Source organism: Mastomys coucha, unplaced genomic scaffold, assembly GCF_008632895.1.
Source record: "Mastomys coucha isolate ucsf_1 unplaced genomic scaffold, UCSF_Mcou_1 pScaffold6, whole genome shotgun sequence".
In the NCBI taxonomy this organism is placed as follows: Eukaryota; Metazoa; Chordata; class Mammalia; order Rodentia; family Muridae; genus Mastomys; species Mastomys coucha.
The window spans coordinates 99,888,106-99,914,561 of record NW_022196912.1 but is presented as its reverse complement, the minus strand read 5'-3'; the positions used below and the strand labels follow the sequence as shown (position 1 = coordinate 99,914,561).

Below are 26,456 nucleotides of genomic sequence, written 5' to 3'. Positions count from 1 at the left end.
CTCCCACCCCAGGTCCTCAGTGTCCACCCTCAGCACAGCCTTTAACTTACTGGACTTGGTCCATTTGGAAGCCCTACCATCAAGTACCTCATTTTAAACTTCAAAGGTTCCCTCTTCTTGTCCCTATTTCCCTTCCTGTCCCCCTTACACTGTTAGGCATAGCCATGGTGACACGAGTCTTACCTTCATTTGTTCATCCAATAGTTTCTACACTCCAACGAATACTTGTCCCTCTGTATCCTTGGAGGATCCTTTGCAGGTACCAGAACCCAAGGATGCCCAGGCCCTTCTGTCAGATGACACAGGATCTACTTGAAATTACCTCTGGATTCTTTACAATACCTAGTATAAGGCAAATGTTCATTATACAATGGTTATACTGAATTTTTAAGGAGCAACAACAATGGAAAAAGTCTGTACATATTCAATCCAGACGCAATTTTCAATCTGTGGATAGTCAAATCTGAGGATTTTGAATCTGTGGATATAGAGAGCTAACAGTAACCTTTCTTTTCTTTCTTTCCTTCTTTCTTTCTTCCTTCCTTTCTTCCTTCCTTTCTTTCTTTCTTCTTTCCTTCCTTCCTTTCTCTCTCCCTCTTTCTCTCTCTTTCTTTTTTAAAAGATTTATTTATTTATTATATGTAAATATACTGTAGCTGTCTTAAGACACCCCAGAAGAGGGCGTCAGATCTCATTACGGATGGTTGTGAGCAACCATGTGGTTTCTGGGATTTGAACTCAGGACCTTCAGAAGTGCAGTCAATGCTCTTACCCGCTGAGCCATCGCTCCAGCCCCCAATAGTGACCTTTCTACATCCCATTTTTAGAGACAAGGCAGTCTCAGAGAACCCAAGGTCTTTGCTGGAGATCACATATCGAGAAAAGGAACTGCTAGATCTAATTCATGACATCTGATCCCCACTCTTATGTGCTGTACTTTTTTCCCTTGGGGAAGGGCAGCAGGTGCTCGGCACTGAGCAGTGTGCCACATGAGGGCAGAAGGGAGAGATGGGAAGAACAGAGACTGTGGTTATGACCCTGTGCCTCGGGCTAGCCTTGGCTGATGAAACTGCCTTCCAGGACCCCAGAGATGCTTTTCCTGATCTGGTAATAGCCTCTGGGTCCTCGATCTTTAAAACCTTTCTTCCAGCCAGACCTACTGGGTCCCTGAACCTTTGCAGGCTGCAAAGGGATCTGCCGTGCCTACACCATCTGTCTCCAGTCTGGGGCTCTGTACCTATGGTCTCTAGGCTGGCAGCCACTTTTGGCTCCTGCTCCAGTGGCAGACAGGCCAGTTAGAGGGTCTCCAGAGAGGCCAGACCCTGGGCTAGTTAGATGAGAACCACCTTGGCTTGGGCAAGGAGATTCCAGCCTCTTTTGGAAGCCGACAGAGCCTCAGCTCAGACTCCTGTCTTGCTAGATTTCTGCTTCCTGGGGCTGACGGTGTTGATATATCCCAGGCCCCCTTCCCCAGGCCCCTTTCCCTTGCACTCTGGCTTTGAGGTCCAGCTGACTACTCTGTTCTCCAGCCTGACTGCCCTGGTAGCCAAGTAGTAACTAGAGTTATCAGGAGGCGCCGCTATTCTTTAAAGCTTGGGAAAATACCCTCTGCTTGACCTTGACCCCTGGGTGAAGAGGAATGTTAAGGCTGGAACTTGACTAGGGTCTGCTGTCCTGGCAGGCAGCCTGTCTATGCCTTGGGGGTGAGTGATGGGGACAGGCGGGGGGGGGGGGGGGGGGGGAGGTCAGTGATTCTCTCAGCATAGAATTTCAGGGGGTGGTGTCTCTCTCATCCTGCATCCTGCCTCCCCCCCACCCCCCCGCTCCGGGCCACAGCTTTGGGTGACTGGTGTCCTTATCATTCATGAGCTGCTAAGATGTGCAGTGTCCTGGGAACTTGTCTCCACATCACATTGTCTCTGAATAGGATGGTGAGCTGCCCAGAGTTAACAGAGCTGTGCTAGGGTGGGTCGCTGGGGTGGGGCAGGAATCGTGTCTAAAAGTTGTCTAAAGGGTGGCCTGGAATAATGGCTCAGCTGGTAAGAGCACTTGTTATTTTTGCAGAGGACCCAGGTCCAATTTCCAGCACCCACACGGCAGCTCACAATCATCTGTAACTCCAGTTTCAGGAGATTCAATAACCACTTCTGACCTCCCTGGGCACCAGGCACGTATGTGATGCATACAAACATACATGCAGACAAAACACTCATAAATATAAATTAAATTAAATATATATATAAAAAATTAATGGCAAACAGGCCGGGACAGTGGTTTTCAGTATTTTTTTTTTCTTGAGACAGTCTTGGCCTCAAGCTTGCCATCCTCCAGCCTTAGCATCCCAAGTATGTACCTCACATAAGGTCCAGCTTTGGTAGAGTGGTTTTAAAGCTATAGTCTACTAAGCCTGTGGTTCTGCCAAGATTACTCAGTGACTGAGAAGTGGTGAAAGGTGGGGAAGGTCATGGGGAGTCCCTTTTCAGCCACAGAGGTTCCCAAGTTTTTTATTCACTTCCTTGACTGGACTATAAGGACCTGGTCTCTAGATCCCTCCAGTGCCACCCACACTATCTTTTTGTCTTGCCCAGGGCAGCTACCTAACACAGCACCTTTCTACTAGGGATATTTCCTACTAATCTCTCCAGCCTGGCTCATTCACCCCCTGATTTTTTTTTTCCTCTTGGTATCCTTGAGATCTTGGATCAGATGTCTCTCTTTGCCTTTCCTAACCCCAAGTCTACTCTGGGGCTCTTTTCTAATACTTTTTCCCTTGAAAGCTGAACTAGTCACCTGAGTACTTTCCCATCTGTCTCCCCTACTACACTGTAAGTGAGCTCCCGAGGGCAGGGGCAGGGTCTGGATTTTGTACTGTTGTTATCTCCCAATGTATATGGCCCACAACAGGCACTTAATAAAGACTGCTTGAATGCTGGAACACTGAACAAAGTTTTTTTGCTGCTGAAGTTGAAAGGCCTGGAATCAATGGCTGAGAAGCTCACAGGTCCGTTCTAGTTCTTCATTCATGTTCCAAAGCACAGTTGCTTCTATCACCAATGGATTGCTGGTGCCTCCAGCTGCCATTAAAATCACTCCTGCCCCCACTTTTGCAATTGTTGTTTTGTTTTTTGAGACAGAGTCTCTCTATGTAAGGCTGTTCTGGAGCTTGCTATGTAGACCAGGCTGGCCTCAGCTTACAGAGGTCCTCCTGCCTCTGCTTTCCATGGATGAAAGGTGTGCATCACCACTAGTTTTCTTACCTTTGAGATGCTTAGAAGGGAATGATGTAGACAGTAATGTTAAGAAAAAAAAAAAACATCTCCCCCAAGACCACCCATCTTCCCTCATACATCTAGAGAAATAAGTGTGTTGAGGGAGCAGGGCAGGGCCCCCACTTCAGACTTCCTCTGAGTCAGGGATTTTTCTGATCATGGTACACCTCTCCCACATCCACTGAGCTACCTTCAGGCAATGGGTGGGCAACTGTCCAGGCCAAGTGACTATGGCTCTCTCAGACCAGCTGTTTCCTTGCTTTCAAATCATCAGTGGCTGACCCTGAATTGTCCCTGGCCTGTTCCAAGCAGCCTGGGAGACTTCCAAGCATGTCTTTTACAGGCCAGATGTGCATCCACTGGCTGTGAATGCTTGCCCAGAGAACAGGTGGGTGGTAATTATTCTAGCAGAAGTAGACCATGGCTGGAAGCTAAGGGGACAATTCTATCAAGCTGTCAAGAGCAAAAACAGTGTTCTTTTTCTGAGCTTGCTTTTTTAGAGGGAGAGAGCAATGCAATCCAGGGGTGGAGCAAGAGTCTTGGCCCTTGTGGCAGATGCTGGAGAGTCCTGGAAATTCTCAAACCCCACCCCTCTCGACTCCCTCCTCTCTCAATTGACATCCCATGTGTTGTGAACATCTGTTGTGTGCATATGCTCCAACGCTCCTTCTTCTTTGGGGAAGAGAAAAGCAATTTTCCTTTGGGGAACTCCACCCCCCAACAATTCCATACATTCCTAGTGGTATTGCAGGACATGGGATGCTCCCATCCCTCCACTCCCAAAGGGTGGACCCTGCACTCATCAGACTCTCCTGAGAACTTTGGGTCTCAGTGGGAATCACTACCAACAATGAAGGCTTAGAACCATCCAAAGGCCAGATGGCTTATGAGTGCCCGCCATCAGAGCCCTGTAGCTGCCCTGGTCTCTGGATTTCCCAAGCCCTGTTGAGAGCCTCCTTCAGTACTCTGCATCTTTCAGCCAGTTCCTTCTCCCCCCATTAAATTACAAGAGCCAAAGCCGCCACACCTCACAGTCCCTTGTATCCCAGCTCCCATTTCATGCTTTTCTCTTTTTTACAGTTTACCTGTCAATCATTGTGACTCTCTATACCCCAGACCTCCAGCTGCCTGCCCCTTTTGCTACCCCTGAGGAAACCAGTCCCATCCATCCCTTCCACTGTAGAGTAAATGAAAGCATCCTTTCTCTTCTAGGGATACTAACAGTGAAGTGGTGAAAGATGTTTCAGGTATCCTGAAACAAGCCCTGGCCGCAGCTCCCTGGACGCCTCGGTCACTTGTGTGTAATGGGACTTGCTTGGTCCCAGAGCAGGGTCTGCAGAGCTGTTTATGCCTTTCCTTCCATTAGTATCCCCTGATACCTATTAAGCTTTGTTCTCAGTGGAGTTACTGGCTTCAAGATTCTGACTCAGAGGGTAGAGGAGATGGCTCAGTGGTTAGGAGTACTGCTTCCACCCAGCGGTGGTGGTGCACACCTTTAATCCCAGCTCTTGAGAGGCAGGGGTAGATGGATCTCTGAGTTTGAGGCCAGCCTGGTCTACAGAGCAAGTTTCAGGGCAGTAGGGCTACACAGAGAAACCTTGTCTCAAAAAGAAAAGAAAAGAAAAGAAAAGAAAAGAAAAGAAAAGAAAAGAAAAGAAAGGAAGGAAGGGAGGAAGGAAGAAAGGAAGGAAAGAAGGAAGGAAGGAAGAAAGGAAGGAAGGAAGGAAGAAAAGAAAAAGTACAGTACACTAATATACACACAGTCAAAACACCTATCTATAAAATAAAAATACACTTTAAAAAAAGGAATCCAAGCTGGGAGGTGGTGGTGCTCGCCTTTAATCCCAGCATTTAGGAGGCAAAGACAGGTGGATTTCTGAGTTTGAGGCCAGCATGGTCTACAGAGTGAGTTCCAGGACAGCCAGGGCTATACAGAGAAACCCTGTCCCAAAAAACAAAAAACAAAAAACAAACAAACAAACAAAAAATCCAACTTTGTGCAATGGAGCACCTACAATCTATAAGGTCCCGAGCCAAGTCTGGGATAACTGATAAGCTTGTCAATTCTTGTTCAGCCTGTTTCCTCTCTTGGTGTTGGAGTTTGAACTCAGGGCCTCATGAAGTCACCCCTAGTCCTGTTGTACAAATGGATCCTCCCTACCACACTTTCTACTTCCACTGAGAGCCAAGCCACCCTTGGGCCATAAAGTGGGGAGGAAGAGCCTGCAGTTCATCTGCATGAACTGCAGAAGATTCAAGAAAGCTAGGAATTTAGCAGCAACTGTACTCAGCCCCAGGGACTCCTTAGGCCGTGTCTTTCTGGGGGAGCTACAAATTGGATGATTCTATTAAAATGTTTATCTGCATCAGGGTCAAGTCATGGGAGAAGATCTAATTGGGCCAGTTTGGGCTATGTGCCCTGTGGCAAGTATAGTAACTGGCTGTTCATCAGTAAAAGGCCTAGAAAACAGAAGGGAAGTTTTCTAAAGGAAAATGGATGGTTGTGTGAGAATGCAACAGGGGATAGTGGGCAGATACAGCCCAAGGTGGTCACAGACTAGGAGCAACGCTCCAGCCTGCTGAGTACGTATTACCTGCATGGGCGGTTCTCATAGCAATCACAGGCCAAGCCAAGGGCTGTAATCAATGAAATCTGTGGCTGCCAGAGGGCTAAGTCCCCTCCTAGGAAAGCTGGGTGAACTGAGGCCCCAAGTTGAGAGGCAGTTCTAGCCTAGGTTCTTTGTGTCCTTGTCACAGCCTAGGTTCTAACCTGCAGCTGGCCTTGAATGTTTCACCAGCCCAGTGCAGCACAGAAGGTCAGACTAGATCCATAGGCTCTGCTTCTGGTAGGAATTTCCCATACAAGAAAGGAGGGGGGTGGTGAAAGTCCATATGGAAGTCACTGGGAGGGTCACCCCATGTGAGAAGTTAGTGGGTATGCTCCATAAATATTTATCAGACTGCCCTAGATGCACCCTGTTCTGGTAGGTAGAGCCAGCTCTCCTACGCTTTTATAGCACCGTGTATAGAGTCCAAACAGAAATGCCAGTCTGAGGCTTTGGACTTTGGGCTCCAAAGGTAGCTCTGTAGGTGCCCTGCTCTTACAGAACCACAAGCTGGTCCCAGATCTTTACGTGGGGTGGTGTCTAGCTCTTGGCTCTGTGAGGTTTTCTAAATTGTCTAGGCATCTCCCAAAGTGTCCCCCATGGCCTGGGGCAGTCACCACAGAAGACGCCAGGCTCCAGCTTCCTTCCTACCCCGGGCCCTTTTCCATCAGTTCTAGCCAGATCCTTGTAGCTCCAGACAAGCCCTGTTCCTCCTGGTGTTTACAGTCTGCAAATACTTGTGGCCATTTGTGCTGCCCTGGTGGGCCAGGGAGGACCAATCCCTTCTGCCTGTCATTAAACCCGGCCTTTGCCTCTATTCAACGTTTTGTGGCTGCAGCTGACAGCCTATCTGGGGGCTGAGCCCAGAGCCTCTGAAACTTGTGGGTCCTTCTGATTGCAGCAGGCTCCCTTGACACCTTTCTAATTCCTACCATCAGTGGGGTCTATCTCAGCCTCCTCTGAGAAGCCCTCGCTGAAGTTCCAGCTTCTGCTGAGACTCGGGTTACAGGGAAAAGATGAACCAGGCACCCCTCTCCTTTGTTTTCGCCTGTCCAGCTAGCATGGGGAAGACCTTTCCTTTGTCGACCTTCACATCCTGGGCAATTTCCACCTGTTTCCAGCACATTAGTGCTGGCATGACATGGGCTAGACCTGCCTCCTTCCCAACGCTGAGCGCATGACTCTGCTCTACTAGGGTTGGTCACTTACTGTGCCCCGCTCAGCTTGGTGCGCAGACGTAGCCCCCTGACCACATGGCACCACTCACTTGAAATCTCTCTCCCTGAGCCTCGCATACCCTGTCTGGGGTCTGGAAGCCAGGAGGTCTTTCTGCTTGAGCGTTTTTTAGCTAACATGAGCCAGGGTGAAGTTCCACAGGCAGACTTTGGACAGGGTGCGCTGAAATGTTTATGAACCCCCTAGAAATCATCTGAATGATTTCTCCCTAAACCAGCATGCCTTTTCTCTATCTTTTGGAAAGATTAACAAGAGCTCAACCAGGTTGGTTGGTTGTTTTTGTTTTTGTTTTTGTTTTTGTTTTTTTCATACATCTGCCTTCAGCTCACCAGGAATAAGGGACAATGTCAGGAGCCTTTTTACCATGAGTATCTCTTACTGCCCTTTGCTCCTCCCACACAGCTGCCAATCCTCCACGAGCTGAAATCTTTCCCAGTCAGTTTCAGCCAATAAGCCCCCGGCACTACCCTCAGCGAACACATAGAGAAGATGCCTTGATAAACACGGAAGCATCCATGCCCTACTGCTGCTCCCTTTTCCTCCAGCTCATTGGGCTTTCAGGCCTTTCTTCTTGGGTTCTACCCATCGCCCATCCTGGCTGCCGCTTCGCACCATGCCTTTGAGGTTGTCCCAAGCTTCCTGACATCTGTCTGGAACTCCAGGGCTGATTTGAGCCTTGCAATCCATCTGAGGACTGTGAATCATGGCCGGCCGGCATTAAAATGCAAAACAGAAGAGAAGTAATGGAGACCAGGAGTGTGCCTCCCAGTGAGCACGGATGCCTGGTTTCCGTTCTTCTGTGTCCCCTCATATCCAGCCGTGTCGTAAGATACGCTTCCTGCTGTGCGCTGTGGTTAAATGGTTGAAAACGCAGCTTCCAGCTGGCCTGTGCTGCCGGAGATGGTTCGTGTTCACTGTCAGTTTGACAGGGCCTGGAATCACCCAGGAGGCCAGCCTAAAGGCGCACCTCTTAGGGATTTCTTAGATTAGCTTTGGTTTGAGGAAACTCCTCTGAGGGATTATCTTGAGTCTGGTACTTGAGGTGGGTTAACCCGTCACCAGCGTTATTCCTGGGCTTGGTTCCCAGACCACATAGAAGGATGAGCACGAGCGAGTTCCTTACTTCCTGACTTCAGATGCAAAGTGACCAGTTGCCGCAAACTCCTACCACCTCGACTCTCCTACCTTTAAACTATGAGCCACAATAAAGCCTTTCTCCTTTAAGTTGCTGTTGTCTAAATATTTGGTCACAGCACAGGAAGAGTAGCTGGCACAGGTGGCAGTGGGGATGCTGTCATCTGAGATTCCTTGGGCCCTGGGACTGCTTTGAGGAGACAGCAGAGAAGGCAGCATGGGACAGCCTGTCCAGTGGGAGCATTATGGGGTGAGTGGTGGGGAGGGCTGCTGGTTCTATGACTCCTCAACTCTTTCTTCATTGTAAGGACCTGCTGAGGCTCCACCTTTCCATATACAGAGGAAGAATCTCTGTAAAATATCGAAACTCTGAAAATGGTAGGATTCAGATCCTTGAAACTTGTGTGGATGTGGGCAAGAACAAACTTGTGTTAAGTGCTGGGGCTTGAGCCCTGGCCTTGAGCAGACTAAACAAGGGATCTGTCACTAACTACATGCCCTGGTTTGTTTCTTGTTGTGTGTTAGTTTTTTGTGTGTTCTGTTGTTTGTTTTGTTGTTTGTGTCTTTTTAGACAGGGTCTTACTGTAGCTCTGGCTGGCTTGGAATTTACTATAGAGACTAGGCTGGCCTTGAACTCACAAAGATCCACCTTCTCCTGCCTCCCAAATGCTGGGAATAAAAGCATGTGCCACCATGCCTAGCCCTGGAGGTTGCCGGCCTGTTCTGACTAATGTAAGCGCAGAACAAAGACTTGCTCTCTTGCCCAACAGTCCCACAGATTCCTGTGGGTAGTCAGAATCTGCTCACGAACAGTTTTCTCCTCTGGCCTCTCAGTCCTCCCTCTGGGTTGCCTTAACCTCCATTTGGCCACCTCCCCTTAGACTCATCTCAGGGCTGTAACATGACACTCAAAATTCGGTATAATAATGTAAAACTTCCATAGCATCCAAACAGTTTGGAGAACACAGTCACTCTCTGTGTTCTTAGACCTGGAGGGAATAAAAGAAGGTACCAGACCCTTTAGCAGGTGTCAGTGTTATTTTTTATTTTATTTTATTTTTTAAGAAACAAGATCTCACTATATAGACCAGGTTGGCCTTGAACTCACAAAGAACTGTCTGCTTCTGCCTCAGAGTGCTGGGATAAAGGTATGTACTACCATGCCCAGCAGCTAGTTCATTTTTTAACCCCTGATGAACTATGCTTTCCCTTTTCAACAGTTTCTGTAATCTCCACCCTGACCCCTCCCCCACCCACAATTTCAGGTCAATAGGACTAGCTCTCACAGCAAGCATCTCCCATTCCTCACATTCCTTATTTACTGGACCAAGATGCAAGACTTTTTTTTTTTTTTTTACTTATCTCTATTGACTCTCAATTTATCTACTTCAGTTCATATCTTGTTTCCAGCAGCCAATTTTATCATTTATTCCTTCTGTTCAATGTCATGTGAAATTTTGAGAAAAAAAAATGCTTTCCCCAATCCCCAAGTGTGAGAAGTCTTATATTGGTCCCTGCTTTGTGTCTCAAATGAGCACAGACCTCTGTAACCCCTATCTAGTCGCTACTGTGGGGGATGGGTGTCTGACAGCTAGGCATCATCTAACTGCGTTACCAAGGGCTTCACATTTCTTCAGACTGTCTGGGAAGATGGCTCAGTGGGTAAAATGCTTATTTCACAGCATAAGGACCTGAGTTTGTTTCCCAGCCTCCATGTTAAAAAGCCAGGTGTAGTGCTGTGCAATGGTAATCCCAGTGTGGGATCCCAGAGGAGACAGGAGGACCCTCAGGCTTGCATCAAGGCTGGGAGTAAAGTGTTCCGACTGGGTTCAGAAAGGCGCAGGGATCTGGGAACACGCTCAGGAGGAAAGGGACACAGCCTAATTGATGGGGTCACTATTGCAAGAGTCAGAAGCCAGAGCTCCGGGGGCTCTCCCTGTTTCTGTAAAACTGAGGAGTGTCTCTGGGGGCGCAGGTTGGCTTGAAGCAGGGCCTTGTGTCCACTGATGTTTCTTTGGATGTCTTGGGTCAGTTGGTGGAGATTAAGGACACCCTGCCTCTTCTCACTAGCACTGATTCTTTACCATTGACCAGAGACATCCAGAGACAGTAAGACCCCAGACGGACAGTCTGTACACTCCAGGGATGGCTGGATCAGGTGGATGTGGTGGAACAGATTCCCTTTTCTGAAAGGAGATTGCTAGAGTTAAGCCCTTTACTCAATGACCCAAGCTTGTCAGAGACCCTTCCTCATCAACTACAACTATGCATGGTTAGCAGTTTTCAGGAAACCTGGATGACTACTAATTTTTCGGTTGGCGTGCTCATGTACTACTTACGTTTATGACATCGTGAGCAAAACAGCCAAGGGAACAACTTATAAGAAGGAATTGTATTTTGGGTCACAGTTTCAGATGGTTCTGTCAGGGCCACTTGGTCCCATGCACTTCAGCAGATCATCATGATGTCTGGAACATATGACAGAAGAGGTTCGTCCCTCATGGTGGACCAAAAGCAGAGAGGAAGGAAGGGATGAGGCGAGAAGGAGCCATAGGTAACAGGTCTAATCTTCAACAGCATGCTTCCAGGAACCTACATGCAGCTAGACACCACCTCCTAAAGTTTCCAAGTAGCACCGCCCACTGAGGACCAGGTGTACAGCCCATGAACCTATGGAGAAAATTCAAACGGTAACACGGACCACTGCACCGGTAGCAGAGAGGCACGAGGTAGCTATGCCCAGTGCCTAGCATGCCCTGCCTCTTGCCAAGCAGAAGAGCGGGATGCTGACAATTTATCTCTGGGGTGTCCCCCCTGGCCCTTCATTCCTCCTCTCCTCCAGCAGCTTTGGCACATGGACTCCCCATCAGAGATATTCCCAGGCCCCGAGGCCCCACTCTGACATGCTCAGTGACTCTTGGCCTCCCCATGCCCAGACGGTCAAATCGATCCCAGCTTTCCACAGGAGTTGAAAGAGAAAGAGCTGAAAGGCTTGGGAGTCAAGAGACCCTGATTCAAGTGCTAAGTGCTGCCAAAATCAGTCATGGGACCTTGGACAAGCCTCTCTCTCCTCTTTGGGCCTCAGTTTCCTGAACTGTAAGTTAACGGCACTGGCTGTCTGGTCCCCTAAGGAAGTTCCTTCCTGCAGGCACGTTCTCTGGACCTTACAGTTCTTGGCTCCATACCCTTTGTCTGTCTGCTCCTCAAATCAAAGTTTTGGTGTTGACAGGGATTTGAGTTTGTAATGTATAAAAAGCTGAGTCCCGGGGAGGGGGAAGGGCGGGTCAGGGAGTCCCATTAGTGGCAGATGCAGGATTAGACTCAGGGTCTTTGCTTCCTGTAACCATCTGATGTTGGCCTGAACTGTATGGAATGGAAGAGCCTTTGCTCGGAAGCCACCAAGTATCTCATGCATGGCTGGCATGAGAGTGTGAGCATCAGCTCAGAACTGTGTATCTTCTGAGCTTCCAACAAGCCTGGAGACCCAAGCTCCAGACATCACTGTGTTTACTAACTAGCCACTTATTATACTTCTCTGGCTAAATGACCCTGAGTGGGATGTGACCTCTGAAGAACAGACACTGGCCTGCTTGCTGTCTTGGGATTCCAAGTTTGGGCTTTCAAAGTATTGATTCCTAAGTCAAATTCTCATTGAGAGTATGATCCATCCCATGATGTCTGTATTTGTTCCTACCCTAGACATCTTAGGTCAACAGTCAACGAAGAGACTGCTTTCAGGATGGTGGCTCATACCTGGCCCAGTCCCTTGTGGTCTGGGTTGTTGTATCACTGGCAGTATATAGTTGATTTTTCTAGGAGCTGTGTATAGAAAAATATCCACTTAGCCTCTCGTTTGTTGGTGAGGAATAGCTGGCTCCAAGCATCGCTAAGCTCAGGCTGTGAGGCTGGTCAGTGGCTGTGCTCTATGCTCTTCCACTACTCCAGGGTCAATGGCTGTGGACTCAACAGATAGGGCATAGTGAAGAACACTGAAGATGGAGAGATGCTTGCTGAAGGCAGCAAGCTTTCCGGGTGGAAGAAGTAATCTAGGAAGGTTTTGGAGGAGGTGGCCTTTGAGATGAAGAGCAAGCGGGGATTGCGAAGAGCGTTCCAGGCGAAGGAAATGGCGTGTGCTGAGGTTTGGGGGTAATAGCATGGGGGTGAGAAGTGAGGAGGGATTCTGAATAAGTGGCTGTGCTGGGTTTCAGCATAAATCGAGTAGGGTCTGATGTGAGACAGGCTTGTGTGCCAGCCCCAGTAAAAGGCTTGGGCTTGATTAATGAAGTACTGGGGAGCCACTGAAGGTTGTTGAGCAATGGGAGTGACATAATCAGTCCAGAAATGTATGGAGAGCTAGTTATAAGTCCATTTCTTTTGGACTGCATGGCCTATTGTCTTCAGGCAGAGGTGGGGAGGGCTGGGGAGGGAAAGCCTGAGGACACACTGGTTGGCATCGCCACCTTCAGACCCAGACCATAGGGGAGGATGAGAAGGGGGTGGGCAGTCCTCGGGGATCCAGGGCTGGACTTGTGGGGTGCAAAGAAGGGGAGGAGCCAAAGACTTCCCCTCCTCCTTGGCGACCAGCATTATCTGGCTTGAAGTCTGGTCTCTGAGGCAGTGCATTGAGCATGCCTCCGCTGTCTGTGTGAGTTCCTGAGTGGTGAGATCTTTAATTCTTGTCTGCTGAGCCCAGATGGGCAAGGGGCCAGCCTATGTTACAACCTCCTCAAGGCCCCTTGGCCAAGGCATTCAGACCAGAGTGGACAGGAACAGGGAATGAGTCACCGGGACTGGCTGGGCCAGTGGACTCTGGCTGCACCTCTCCCCTCACCCCTTAGCCCGGTGTCTGTGATCTTTCCTGGGGACTTTCAGGGTCCAGGTCTTTCCCTAAGGGCCTGAGGCCCTAGAGACAGAGCAAACTTTATGAATGTCACCACTCTTGACCTGTGTCTTTGTCTCACCTGACGGGAGCAGACAGCATCTTCTCTGTGCCAGAAGAAAAGAATGGACTGTGAGGCGTCCTCCACAGGGAAAATCCCAGAGCTTCCCCCTTTCTTCTGTTCCTACTATCCTCATCGCTCATGGTGTGAGGGTGTCACTGTCCCAGCAGGAAGCCAAGATGTGAACAGGCTGAGGAACCTCAGTGACAGCCAAGGATAGCTGCTCCCTCTCTGTCTTGTCCTTGAAGTCCTGCACAGCCACCCCAGAAACCTGCATAGGTCTGCCCCACTTCCCCAGACCTTAGAACTCTCGTCCTGGAGATTTAGAATCACCCATCTGGCCTCACCCCTGGGGAACACACAAGTCCCCGTGGTCTTATAGGATGGATGAAGAGGGGGCTTCCAGACGCCCATGTGATTCAGGCCTGGAGCCTCTGCCTAAGAAATACTTCAGAGGGGTGTGGTGCTATACAGGCTTAATCCCAGCACTGGAGAGGCAGAGGCTGATAGAGCTCTGTAAGTTCGAGGCCAGTCTGGTCTATATGATGAGTTCCAGGCTGGTCAGGGGAACACAGTGAGACCCTGTCTCAAAAACAAGACAAACAAACAGGAAGAGGAGGAGGAGGAGGGAGAGGAAGAGGAGGGAGAGAAGGGGGAGGAAGAGGGAAAAGAGGATGAAGGGAGGAGGGGGAAAAGGAGGGGGAGGAGGAGGAAGGGGAGGAGGGGAACATTGTTGTGCTCCAGATCCCAGGAGTTCTAGAAGACTCTACCCTAAAGACTGAAGGAGTATGTGCAAGTAAGTTGGAAATGACATCTCAGCTTAATACTACATACATAGAGACTTCAGACCTGTTCACCCTTATGCCAGAGCCAGGGAATGAAGGGGACAGAGTGGAGTCAGTTGTTTTGAAGGGCATCTCTTTTCACATCTTTGGAGGATACCCTGGAGCGAGCACAATGTGCTATAGGGGAGACATGACAGACTTTGGAGCGACTCAGACTTTTTAAATGAATCCTGGCTGGTCTTCTCTCCTGTGCAACCTTGAGCAAGATAATTTACTCCTGTGGGTTTGTGACCTGGAGATTGCCTGCCCTGTGGCTACACAGGCATTCATTCCATTTGTATCTCTCCTTTTCTTCCCCCAAAGGGAAAATCTGAGATCAAGATGAGTCTCGGCCAGTGATGCCAGGCCATTCACAGGAGGCTGAATGTGACCTCCTTCCTTCTCCTTGGTGAGGGGCATCAGGGTCTCTGAAACTCACCATGTTGTCTTTAGTCTGCTTGGACACAAAGTGGACCCCTAGCTGATCGACAGAGCTGACAGGAGTCTTGCTTGGGACTAACAACAGTTCCAAGGCCATCAGTATCCTTACTGTACCACAAATGCCAAGTCCTTCCATTACTCAGAAAGCCATGGCTGGAGGTATTCTCCCTGCCCTTGGAAGCCAGTGTGGCTTGGGTGTCTGGCTAGATAAACCAGGGCAGAGTCTCTATGTAGCTGCTAGAGCTGTGGCTATGGATTTGTCATTTTACCCCCCTGGCTCTTTACTTCTTCACCTACTACATGGTAAAGCATAATACTTCCTTCACAGGATTATTGTTTAAATCAAGTAAATAAATGAGTGTGAGGAAATTTGCACAGAGCCTGACACTTTTTAAGCACCACAGGGAGCAGCATTAGTTAGTCCCCTCCCACAACAGCGCATCATTTTCTCTAAAAGAGAGAATAGCACAAAACGGTATCATTATCTCTGTTTTCAAGTGAGAAAATAACAGCCAAGGGAAGCTCTGAACTGAGCTCTGTTTACAGAAGGCAGCTCTTCCAGAACATCCTACAACATTAGGTCAGATTGCTTGATCTCTGCATGGGCATTCATGCAATGGCTGGCACCACTAAGCCAGCATGCTATGCTCCCTGGGAGCGAGAGGCACTGGCAGATCAGATCCAGTGTTTGTGAGTTTGGGGGATGCCAAGCAGTGATGTTTGAGTCAGAGTGGTCCCAGTAACCTACCTCTATGGGCAGAGAAGTCATCACAAAGAAGAGACACCAAGTCACCATGTACAGCTCCATCTTTAAAACCATACAGGAATCCCAGCTGCCCAATGTCTGAGGAGGACACTGAGCTGATCGCTCTGGAAGACTGGGGGTCCAATCATCCTTCTTCAAGCCATCCTGACTTCCAATTAACCAGGAAATATGTTATTTGTTCTGAGCAGGGGAACAAGCTCTCCTGGGGAGAGGAATTCAGGGCTGGAGGTCCAGTGACTTCCAAGGAAGAAAAATCTTTGGAATTCTGTGGGGAGTCTGGGTCTCTGTGAAGGAAGCAGAAACCCGGTCCTTCTTTTTGGTCCTTATTTACCAAATTAGTTCAGGTTCTGGTAGCTCTCCAGCTGCCAGCACCATTCCAGCAAGACATGGGGAAGTCATTAGGATGCCGCCCAGTGTGTCCTTGGTGGACAAGTGTCCTGACGAATATATTGACCCCTTAGAATAAACTCTTCAGGGCTTTTCAGAGAGGCTTCCCTTCCCCAGATTCCACAGATGTGTGAGTGAGCTTAACAGCATTCTCCTGTCTCATCAGTGACAGGGAAATGACACATGGTGAGTCAGGGGCCATGCTGGGAACAGTTAACCCCTTGTCCAACTGGGCAGCCAGGGTTCAGGGGAGCAGGGTGTTCTGATCATCCCAGTTCTTCAGGGTATTATGTCGTGAGATGGCAGGCACGAGGGAGGCCTTTGAGACTAGGCCCTGGAGCTCCGTTAGTGGTGACAACAGTGGGGGAAGTTGGGAGGGTCCCCCTTAGTTGTGATGGGTTGAGGCAGGATGGTATGTGATCTTAAAAGCTTGGACTTAGGTGAGCCAGGTATGAATCTTGTATCTGTTATTTATTGTTGTGTGTTGGGTGGTCCTGGGCAAGCCAGTAGCTGCTCCCAGACTCAGTGTTCTTCTTTGTGTTTGTGGAAATCATGATTCCCTAGAGCAGTGGTTCTCAACTTTCCTAATGTTCTGACCCTTTAATACAGTTCTTTATGTTATGGTGAAACCCCCCCCCCCACACACACACATACTATAGAATGATTTTCATTGCTACTTCATAAGTGCAATTTTGCTACTGTTACAAAACATAATGCATATATTTGTACATTCCAATGGTGGGGGTCCTGACCTACAGGTTGAGAAACACTGCCCTATAGGTCTGGTACATGAGTCATTTGCCAAGCACAATTAACACAGTGCCTGAGCCATCCTGGGTGCCATAAATTTTGGCAGCTTCAAACAGCAAAATGAAGTTTTAAAAAAAAATCTATCAGGACTCAAGTGTTAATGGGAGAGGGGACTTTGAAAAGCCATGCCATGAGATCCTAAGAGTTGTGTGTGTGTGTTGGGGTGGGGGAGGAGGCATGTGATGGGACAGGAGGACGGTGCTCAGAAAGGTAGCAGATGCCAAGCTTTGGAGATTATCGTGGCTGTGAGCCCAGAAGAACAGGGTGGGGATTTCCAAGGACCACTCGTACTCCCTGAGAAGTGGGAGGGGTGCGGGGCCATTAGGGAAGCGCGTCTGCTGAGGCTTTTGGCTGAGGCAAACAGTTAGAGGCTGAATGGGCGGCAGACTTCCAGAAATGCAGGCCGGGGAGACAGAGCAGTAATAATGACTTGGACACACAGGAGGAAAAAATAGCTCAGGGACAAGATGACGCCAAGGTTTCTGGCCTTGAGAAGCTCTTGGGGATGTGAGGTGAGCTTTGGGGGATGGAGCGGAGGGCACATGAAGCCACCAGGCAGGTAGAACTAGGAGGTCTGGACTGCAGAGATGGGCACCCATTCCGACCAGGAAGAGTCAGCACCGGCTGGTGCTTGCTTCACTGTGCAGGGAGGGAACGGAGCATTCTGGGGACGGAGGTGGCTTTCATCCCCAAGGACAGCAAGCATGACAGTTTGGACCTAGAGCTCAAGTTTTCCTCTCTTCAAATGGGCTTAGCAATGCCAGTCCTGCCTGGTTGGTGGGGCACACTCTCATTCATCCCAGAGCCGCCATCCAGGTGTCTCTTGACTGCCCACCAGATTCTAGTCCTGTTGTATGTTCTGGGGAAAACTGAAGAATGTATCAGCTCAGTGAGAGATACAGTAGCTAGGGAAGTCAGACCAATGAGTCATTTTATAGATTATTGAGCAGGACTTTTCCTGTGGTTTTTAGCATGTCTGATGAAGCTGGGCAGGGGAGATGGCTCAGTTGGTGAAGTGCCTGCCTGAGAACACAAGGCCCTAAGTTTGGTCCTCAGAAGACAGGTTAAAATAAAATACAATAACCAGAAAAACAAAAGAAAGAAAAAAAGAGAAGAAAAACCAGGCATGAAAGCATGCACCTGTTAATCCAGCACTGGGATGGCAGAGACAGACAAATTTCCAGGGCTTCTTAGACAGCTAGTCTAGTGGAGTCAGTAAGTGCCAGGCCAGTGAGAGATCTTGTTTCAAAGAACATGATGGACAGTCATTGAGGAATGACACTCAAGGGTGACCTCAGGCTATCATACATCATAACCTCACAAGAACACACACACACATACACACACACACTCACATATACACACTCACACACACACACACTCACACACACACACACACATACACACACACACACACATACACACACACACACACACACACACACACACACACACACACACAGTGTCCACTCAGGTGGCAGAGCCTAGAACAGCAGGGCATTCTGAAGAGAAGAAGTATAGGCCACAGTTAAGTAGAACAGGTTTTTACAAACCACTTTGGTTCCTGCCCACAGGTGAAAAGGATGGAGTTAGCCACTGGCGTGAGAACGCACTGGTCACCTTAGTAGACAGGGCTGAGGTTTCCCTGAGCCTGAGGACACTCCTAATGCCAGCCATCATCTGCCAGAAGAAGTGATGCTGTGATGGCTGTCCTTCCTCTGGTGCTTGGGCAATCGATGGCTATTACAGATCTCCCCAGGTGCCAAGGCACAGAAAGGAAGTTCTTGGCAGATCCCAACATGCATCTTTAGGAACTGAGCAAGAACATATATGAAGAAACTCACATGCACTTCCTGATGGAGAATTGTGACCGTGAAGCTCTGCTAGAATAGTCTACATGGTAGGGACGTAAACAGCCACCTTACCATTGCCTGGCCTGGCACGGACTGTCTCTCGGGGTGAGGGATGCAGGATTGTCAAGAAGTTGGTCAAAGATGACTTTGCTATGACAGTTTGGGGTGGAAGACAACACACACACACACACACACACACACACACGCACATGCACGCGCACGCACGCACACACTTGCACGCGCACACACACACACACACACACACACACACACACGCACACACACACACACACACACCAAAGAATGCACACATGCCCATCTATGAAAGAGCTGACCAATGCCTGGGCATCAGTTACATAGGACTTTGTTACTCCTTCTCTGACACTTCTTGCGGAACCAGGACCCTGGAGAGCCACAGTGTGAAAGGAGAGTCTGAAGATTCCACCCACCCCACTTTCCTCACTAAAGGGTATGCAGCTTTTTGATGGGGATACAGTGGGGGAGAGGAAGAGGATTAAATTAGCTATGATTTTGATCGAGTTGAATAGCTTTCAATCTGAACAGGAGTGAGCTCTTTAGCATCTAAAGTTGATCTTGTATCTGGTAGAAATTGGCAAGCCAAGGACCGTGCCTGACATATATTAAGAGGAATGGAGCTGAAAGAGAGCTTGGTGGTAAAGACCACTTGCTGTCCCTAGAGGTCTCTAGTTAAGTTCCCAGCCATCCCAGGTGGGTCACCATCACCTGTAAGTCCGGCTCCAGGAGATCCTGGAGCTTCCAAAGGTCCCTGCACTCATGTGCTCATACCCATATGTAGACATACACACACACCTACACATAGCTGAAAATAGTATTTAAAATGTTTTTTTTTTTTTAAAGTAGGAGAGAACTGGGAGGTGGCAGCATATGCCTTTAATCCCAGCACTCAGGGGGCAGACAAATCTCTGAGTTGAAGGCCAGCCTGTCTTACATAGGAGACAGCCAAGGCTAAACAGAAAACTCTTCCTTGAGAAAACCAAAACTAACCGAAACAACAACAACAAAAACCAACCCAACCCAAAACAACAACAAAGCCCCAAGAAACGATTCCTCCTTGTTAAGTGGAATCTCGGGTATTTCCTCATAGCGATGGGAAAGCTGAACAGAGTATGTAGCTACTCTAGGGGCTGATGTTTGCCCTATGAGGTGAAATGGAGAGGTGGCCCTGAAGACCTCTTGGAGATGCACCCTCCAGGTGGAGAGATGAGGCTTTGCAATGGACCCACCGTTTGCTGAGCGGAGTGCCCAGTGAGGGTACCGTGTAACGAATACCGAGCAAGAGTTAGCTTCGATTGTCCAGAGAACCAGCGGGGCAAGGAGGATTCAGTAGGCCAATGCTAATTATTGAGACTTTCTTCTCCAAGTAGATATTACTTAGGGTTCTGGGAGGGGAGAGGCTGTTATGGGAAGTTGTAATTGGTGCCCTTTACCGGCTCTTTCATCCTGTCTCCTTAGGAGGCAGTAGGCTGTGAAAACGCTTTCAGAAAAACCATATAAGCCTAGGCCTTTAGGTTTTGGAGCAGGGAACATGGGGAAGAAGGTAAATTCAGGTGGGAGGCAACCGATATCCCTGTCCCCATCAATACAAGAAGATGTGAGAACCAGGCCCAACAGGGACCAATCAAAAGCTCATGCAGTCCCCAGGGAGATCCTCCAAGGAACGAAGGGCTGTGATAGGAGTCCAGATAGGGAACTGTGTGCCAGAGGCCACTGGCCTGGGTTTTATTTCTGTCTTTACCAACACTCTCCTTTAGTCACCTTATTCAAGAGGCCCCATGTTGGCCGGAGCAAGCAGGACCGGAGCGGGCCGGGACTGGCAGAGGTCCTGAGTTCAGTTCCTAGCAGCTACACACATGATAGCTCACGGCCATCTGTACAGCTACAGTGTACTCATACACATACAAATAAAATAAATAAAATAAACCTTAAAAAAAAAAAAGAGGCCCCATGTCTACTTTTGTAAAAAGAGAACACCTCTTCCAGCGGGCAGCCACCATCAGCATAGGCCCAGGCCAAGGCTTGCCGCCACAGGAAGCAGATTAAGATCTAGGCTCTAAGCAGGTTGGCAGAGTGTGCCACTACAAAACACAGTTGCCAAGGGTGAGGCCAGCTCCGCTAGGGGGCGCGCGCCCCAAGTTGACCCTCCCCATCCATAGGCAACCGGCTCCCGAGGGACACCTGCCTTCTCGCCTAGCGCCCCCAGAGGTCATAGGAGGAAGCGACAAGACCAGGCGCGCATGCCTTGGGCTCGGTCCCCATGACTCTAGTCTGGGTACCTTCCCCAGCGGCCTCCTGGTTTGAGAAGCAGCCTTGTTCATCTGAGTCCGTGAGGTCAGGAGCAGGAAATACACCCAGGACAGGTGGGCACCTTGAGCTTGCCCAGGACAGGAGAAAGGCGGCTCAGGTGCGCTTGTCCAGGCAGACGCCATCTGTCTTTCCAGTCCCCGGGTTTGCCCTGCGTCGCCCGCAGCTCCTCACGGGTTAATCCCCTCGCCGCCCGCTCGCTTCTCGGTGCCAAAGAGGGTGTTGCTGGAATTCTTGTCTCCCGTAATAAGGGGGCCGAGCTGTCCCTCCAAGGAGGGGGGCATGGCGTGGATAAAAGAGACGAAAAAGCAGGGGGTGGTTTCCAAAAATAAAACCCTCCGGTTCCCCTTCAGACGGCGGCAGTGCGGGCGCGAAGGTGCGGCGGATTCGGGCTCGGTGTGCAGCCCGGGCAGCTCACGCCGTACAGCCCTTGCCTGGGAACCCCCGGGCCCCGAGACGGCTGTTTCAGAGGTCCCCCTAGACGGGAAGGGGCAAGCCACCAGGCGGGTCTGTGGAGCGAACGATGGAGAGCACCTCCCGGCGAGGTCTCCGGTGCCCACAGCTCTGCAGCCACTCTGGCGCCATGAGGGCGCCGACCACCGCTCGCAGCTCCGGACGCATCCAACGGGTGCGTTGGAGGGGCTTCCTGCCACTTGTCCTGGCTCTCTTGATGGGGGCAAGTCATGCCCAAAGGGATTCCGTAGGGAGGTACGAACCAGCCAGCAGGGATGCGAATCGATTGTGGCGCCCCGTGGGCAGCCACCCCGCAGCGGCTGCAGCCAAGGTGTACAGTCTGTTCCGAGAGCCTGACGCGCCGGTCCCCGGCTTGTCACCCTCTGAGTGGAACCAGCCGGGCCAGGGGAGCCCTGGGAGGCTCTCAGAGGCCGAGGCTGAGGCCAGGAGGCCGTCCCGAGCCCAGCAGCTGCGTCGAGTCCAGCCACCTGTCCAGCCTCGGAGAAGCAATCCCCGGGGCCAGCAGCAGCCAGCAGCCCGGGCTGCACCTTCTGTCGTGCGCCTGGCGACCCCTCGGCGACCCGCGGCTGCACGGCGAGGGCGGCTCACCGGGTGAGCATCGAAGAGGGAATAGGGTGGGATGGGGAGGGGGCAAGGGATGCGGGGAGCCCGGACGGTCATGCCTTCCATGGAGTGCCGGACAGAGGAGACTCCTGTCTCTTTGTCCTTAGTAACTGCTAGAGAAACCGGTCCGAGGATCTGAAGCCAGGGCTCGGGACCAGCTTTCAAAAAGTTATTTTTGGGGAAAATAAATCTATTATCCTCTCCCTTGGATACCGGTTCTCCGGGAACCCCGACGTTCAGCTCTTGTGCGTTTCCAACTCATTCCGTGCTGGGCTAACGAGCTCTCGCAGTGGTTGGGTGGGCGCTCTGGGCTCTTGAGGCCCAGAGAAGGATAAACTGGCTCGGGGCGCCAGTAGGTGGAGGATCTGAGCGGGGGAGTGGGGACACCAGGGCGCGAAGACAGACGCATCTCCAGGAAGGGGCTGACCCTGAAGCAGGCGCGCCGAGACAAGTGTATGGTCCGGGCTCAGGTCTGCTGGGATTCGCAGAGGGCTTAGGCACGGGTTTAGGGGCTCTGTGGAGGGGAAGGCTGCCCTGCTGTTGTGCAAGGGACTGGGTCTGTGTGTGCCAGGAAGTCTATATGTCAGCGTTGTTTGCACATTTTGAAAGGCCACGCCTCGCTCCAACTCTTCAACTTATTATTTTGCACCACTCGCTGCGGGCCCTGGACTCTATTATCACAGGAGGTCCCTTCCCTGCCCACAAGAATGCCTTGCCCAGAATTTACCTCGCCCGAGTATCCAGGTGTTTCTGGAGTGAGGGCACAGGAGCCTGACAATGCCGGACTGGGCATGGTGCCATTGGTTAGTCTAGGAGGGGCTTTGGCACCCCTTGGCCTGAGCCTGGTTTACCTGTTCCCTGTAGTCCCAGGTAGCAGTCCCCATGCTTGTATGCCTAGTTCCGCCACAGAGGATCTTCCGCCTCCTGCTCTGCGTACATACTCTTCTCTTGGTGCAGCGGTCTTCTATATCTTAACAGAATTCACCGAGTCTCATCCCTTCCGTGCCCTCGCCCTGCTTTATGCTTTCTTATAGCGTTTATCCCCTCCTAACGTATTTCTACTTCTGCGTGTATGTTCAAACTTATACAAGTTCTACTTAAGCAGGGTTTTGTTAGCTTTCATGTTCCCAGCAGATCAGTGCCTGCACGTAGCTGGCCCTCTCTGCGTCTAACTTTAGGAGGCCTAGCCTAAAGTCTGCAGGGCATAGAGCTGCATGCTGCCAAGTGGCTCCAGCATAGGACCCTTCAAGGAGAGTTAGCGGGACACCTGCCCTGCTTCAGCTTTTCCCTCTATTCTGACTTGTGCAGGCAACTGTATGATTACATGTGCTGAGCATGGGCGAGGGTGCGCAGACCCACAGAATACAAATCCTGCTGGAGGACAAGCCAATTTCTTAAAATCCACTTGGAGGCAAAAACAGAATGTGCTGGTGAATGTGTCTCTAAAAGCATGGGGCATTTCTGTTAAGGGCAATGGAGCAGTACAATGTAGTGGCGAGGTTCAGGGAAGAGACACCATGATCTGGGGCCCTTGAGCCTAGATGAGGAAGGAGAGGGTCAGAGTAGCACCTGGAGATGAGGCTGTCCTGCAGGCTTAGAACTCAGAGCTAGGGCTTTTCACCATAAGCATTTGCCCAGGGGCAAGAACAAAGACCTGGTATAGGGGAGCCCGGGGCTGAGGCTGAGATGAAGTTTGGCTGTCATGGGGATGGCTATGCTGCAGGCTTGTGTGTGCGTGCGTGTGTGTGTGTGTGTTGTGTGTGTGTGTGTGTGTTGGAAGATGCTGTTAGAAGTCAGAAAGTGAAGCAGAGAGGACTGTCAGCAGGACAAAGTTGACAGCAACGACCAAGTGTGTAAGTGTGGGCACCTGCTATATACACAGATGCGTACTTGTACTGGAGTTGGATCCTCAGTTTTGTCTCCTGCAGCTTTGGTGAACAGATGTTCGGTTCTTCTGACATCCCATTCATCTCTTGGGAAGGAGCCCAAATGCCAAAATTATTTCTTAACTTCTTCAATCCAGGTCCAATCTGGTCATCGTGTGCGGGTCAGATCTAGGGACCAAGTGCCATCTGCTGGTGAAATGTAGAACTACATTTGATAATTGAGGGGTTTTGTTGGGGTTTTGTTTTGTTTTGTTTTTGGTTTGGTTTGGTTTTTTTGTTGGTTTGTTTTTTGGGTTTTTTGTTTGTTTGTTTTTGTTTTTGTTTTTTTTTTGTTTTTTGGAACTCCTTTAATATGCACTATTCTGAAAACTCTTGGAATATAGCAGTAGATAAAGTAGACACACTACCAGGTGGTGGTGGTGCACGCCTTTAATCTCAGCATTCTGACGGTAGAGGCAGGCAGATCTCTGAGTTTTAGAGTAGCCTGGTCTACAGAGCAAGTTCTAGGACACCCAGGGCTACACAGAGAAACCCTGTCTGGGAAAACAAAAACAGTAACAGCAACAAAACTGAAAGAAAAAGAAACAAACAAAAACACTTTCCTTATGGAATTGTTAATGTACTGGAGATGGAAAAAAAAATACACGTGCCAGACATTGTGCTAACTGTCAAGGTAGCTATGCATGACAGTCTACAGGGGCTTACTGTTTCCAGTACTCAGGGTTTTGTTCATATTCTCTTGTTCTCTCTCCTTCTACCAAATGGGTTCCAGGGATTGAACTCAGGCTGGAAGGCTTGGCCAGTGCTTTTATCCAATGAGCCACCTTGCCAGCTTTTTTTTCAGTATCAATACATTATTACAGTAACAGGATTCCATGTTATATCTTTTGATGTAAATTATGAAACTTTGCATGAATATTAAAAGGCACTGGAGACAGCAGAACTCACAGTTAGTTTACTTTCATTTTTTTCTTCTCTCATATTTTACAGCCCTTTCCACTTCCTCTGTCAGTGCCTCCAATCCCAGGTCCTCATCCTCTTCTTTCAGAGAAGGGTAGGCTTCCCAGGCACACCAACCCAACATGGCATACCAACCCAGCATGGCATGTCATATCAAAGTTGCAATAAGACTAGAGTTGAGATTTCTTTCTATAAATTTGCCTCCCTTTTCCCCTAGTTAACCATTACTCGGATTTAAATATCTCCAACATGTCTTTTATGCTACTGCAACAGATGCAAATATACATAAAATATACAATGTTGCCTTACATATCTTAAACTTAGACAAGGGGTGGCATATTATATTCCCCCTATGATGTTTTTTCTTCCTTATTAGGAATTTGAGATTTAACTATGATAATATACAGCCCAAGTTTATTCATTTTAACTGGCGTATATTGTTCCTTTGTCTAAATATCCCACAGTTTATTTATCCATCCTCCTGTTTCTGGGTGTTTAGATGAATTACATTTTTATATCATTACGAACAGAGCCTGACTCATTTTTCTGCATAAATAAATCCATAATTAAAAGGAAACTTTGCATCATTATTGCTAGCTAAAAGTAGTACAAGAAGAGAAAGGAAATGTAAGAAATTTTGAAATAAAAAAGAAGCTTTTCAATTCTAGTCAGGCACCACCCGTTGTCTTGGAAGCTGAACCTCATACCCTGTGCGTGAAGTATGGAAAAACCAACTGAGTGTGTCCAGCGGCAGGACCCAGCGTGAGGACCATGCCTCCTCACTAGCCTATGTAGGTTAGGAAAACTGTGGGATGGGGAATTACTTCCTTGTCATGTGAGTCAGGACAGCTGAGTTTGCTAGGCGTGTAAACCTAAAATTCCCGTTCCTACCCTTGGAAATGCTCAGCCCACTTCCAAGGGAGCCCTGAACTGGGTGAATAGAAGGAGCATTTAATATACACCATGCTTTACGGCACTGTGTTAGCCTACGGAGGCAAAGAGAAAAAAGAAAGAGTGTTCAAGATACTCAAGGCAGAGATAGACCCTAGTGGCATGAGACACATTACTAATGTGTGAGTGTGACAATGAGTGGGGGGAGGGGCCGGCACTCATCAGAGGGGCTTTCCACAAAGGAGATCATGTCTGATATGGAAGTCTAGGATGATGCAGATGTCATCTAGGATAGACACAGGCTATCACCTCCCAAGTGCTCTCCTGGCTGGGCCTACAATATCCTCAGAGATATCCATTGAGTATCAGAGCCACTTTTTAGTATTCCTTCAGCCCCACCCCACCATGTCTGCGGCAGCCTTTGATTCTGGCCAGTCTCTGCTCTGACCCTGATGTTCCTTAGGACTCCCCTATAAGCAGACTTGACTGCTGACCATCTTAACTGCAAAGCCATCCCAAGGGTATTTGGGTTGATGGGTGGTTTGGTGTGTGTGGGGGCTGGGTTGCTCTTTGGGCAGGACTTATACTATAATTCCCACCCAAGTAGGCTCCTGGGTCTGTGCTAGGTTCCCACAGGTTCTGCTTCTCAGAAAACTCCCAGGGCGTGCAGCCTATTTTCTCTCAAAGACCTTTTCAGCCCACAAAGAGGTCTGGTCACTAACACAATAGGTGGTGACTTCCAAATAACTGGACTGCTGTCCCTTCTACCTGGGTGTATACTGGAAAGCCCTGGGCCTGGGGGGCTGAGGGTCTGGGCAGCTCTCTCCCTGGAGCCCAGGGACTTGGGCCTTGACTGGGAAGAGAACATTAGGAAATCAGGATGGTGCTGGAGGTGTCCAGCAAGACAGAGTTCTTGGCCAGAGGGACATTCTGAAAGCTCCCTGGGAGGCCGTGCCCCCATAAGGTTGGGACCAAGAGCCAGGAGTGGGCCTCAGACTTTGCAGGCTTTAGGAATTTATTTTGAATTCTTCTT

The 26,456-nt window shown here is 49.5% G+C and overlaps 1 protein-coding gene across 1 annotated transcript in view; it reads left to right on the top strand.

Annotated features, from left to right (window-relative positions):
- The first annotated feature begins 20,931 nt into the window (after positions 1–20,931).
- Ltbp2 (latent transforming growth factor beta binding protein 2) overlaps positions 20,932–26,456 on the top strand; it is a 94,223-nt gene continuing 88,698 nt past the window's right edge. The window contains exon 1 of the mRNA XM_031356737.1: positions 20,932–21,674. Within this exon, the coding sequence (XP_031212597.1) occupies positions 21,133–21,674 (542 nt within the window). The 5' untranslated portion in view covers positions 20,932–21,132. The remainder of the gene's footprint in view (positions 21,675–26,456) is intronic.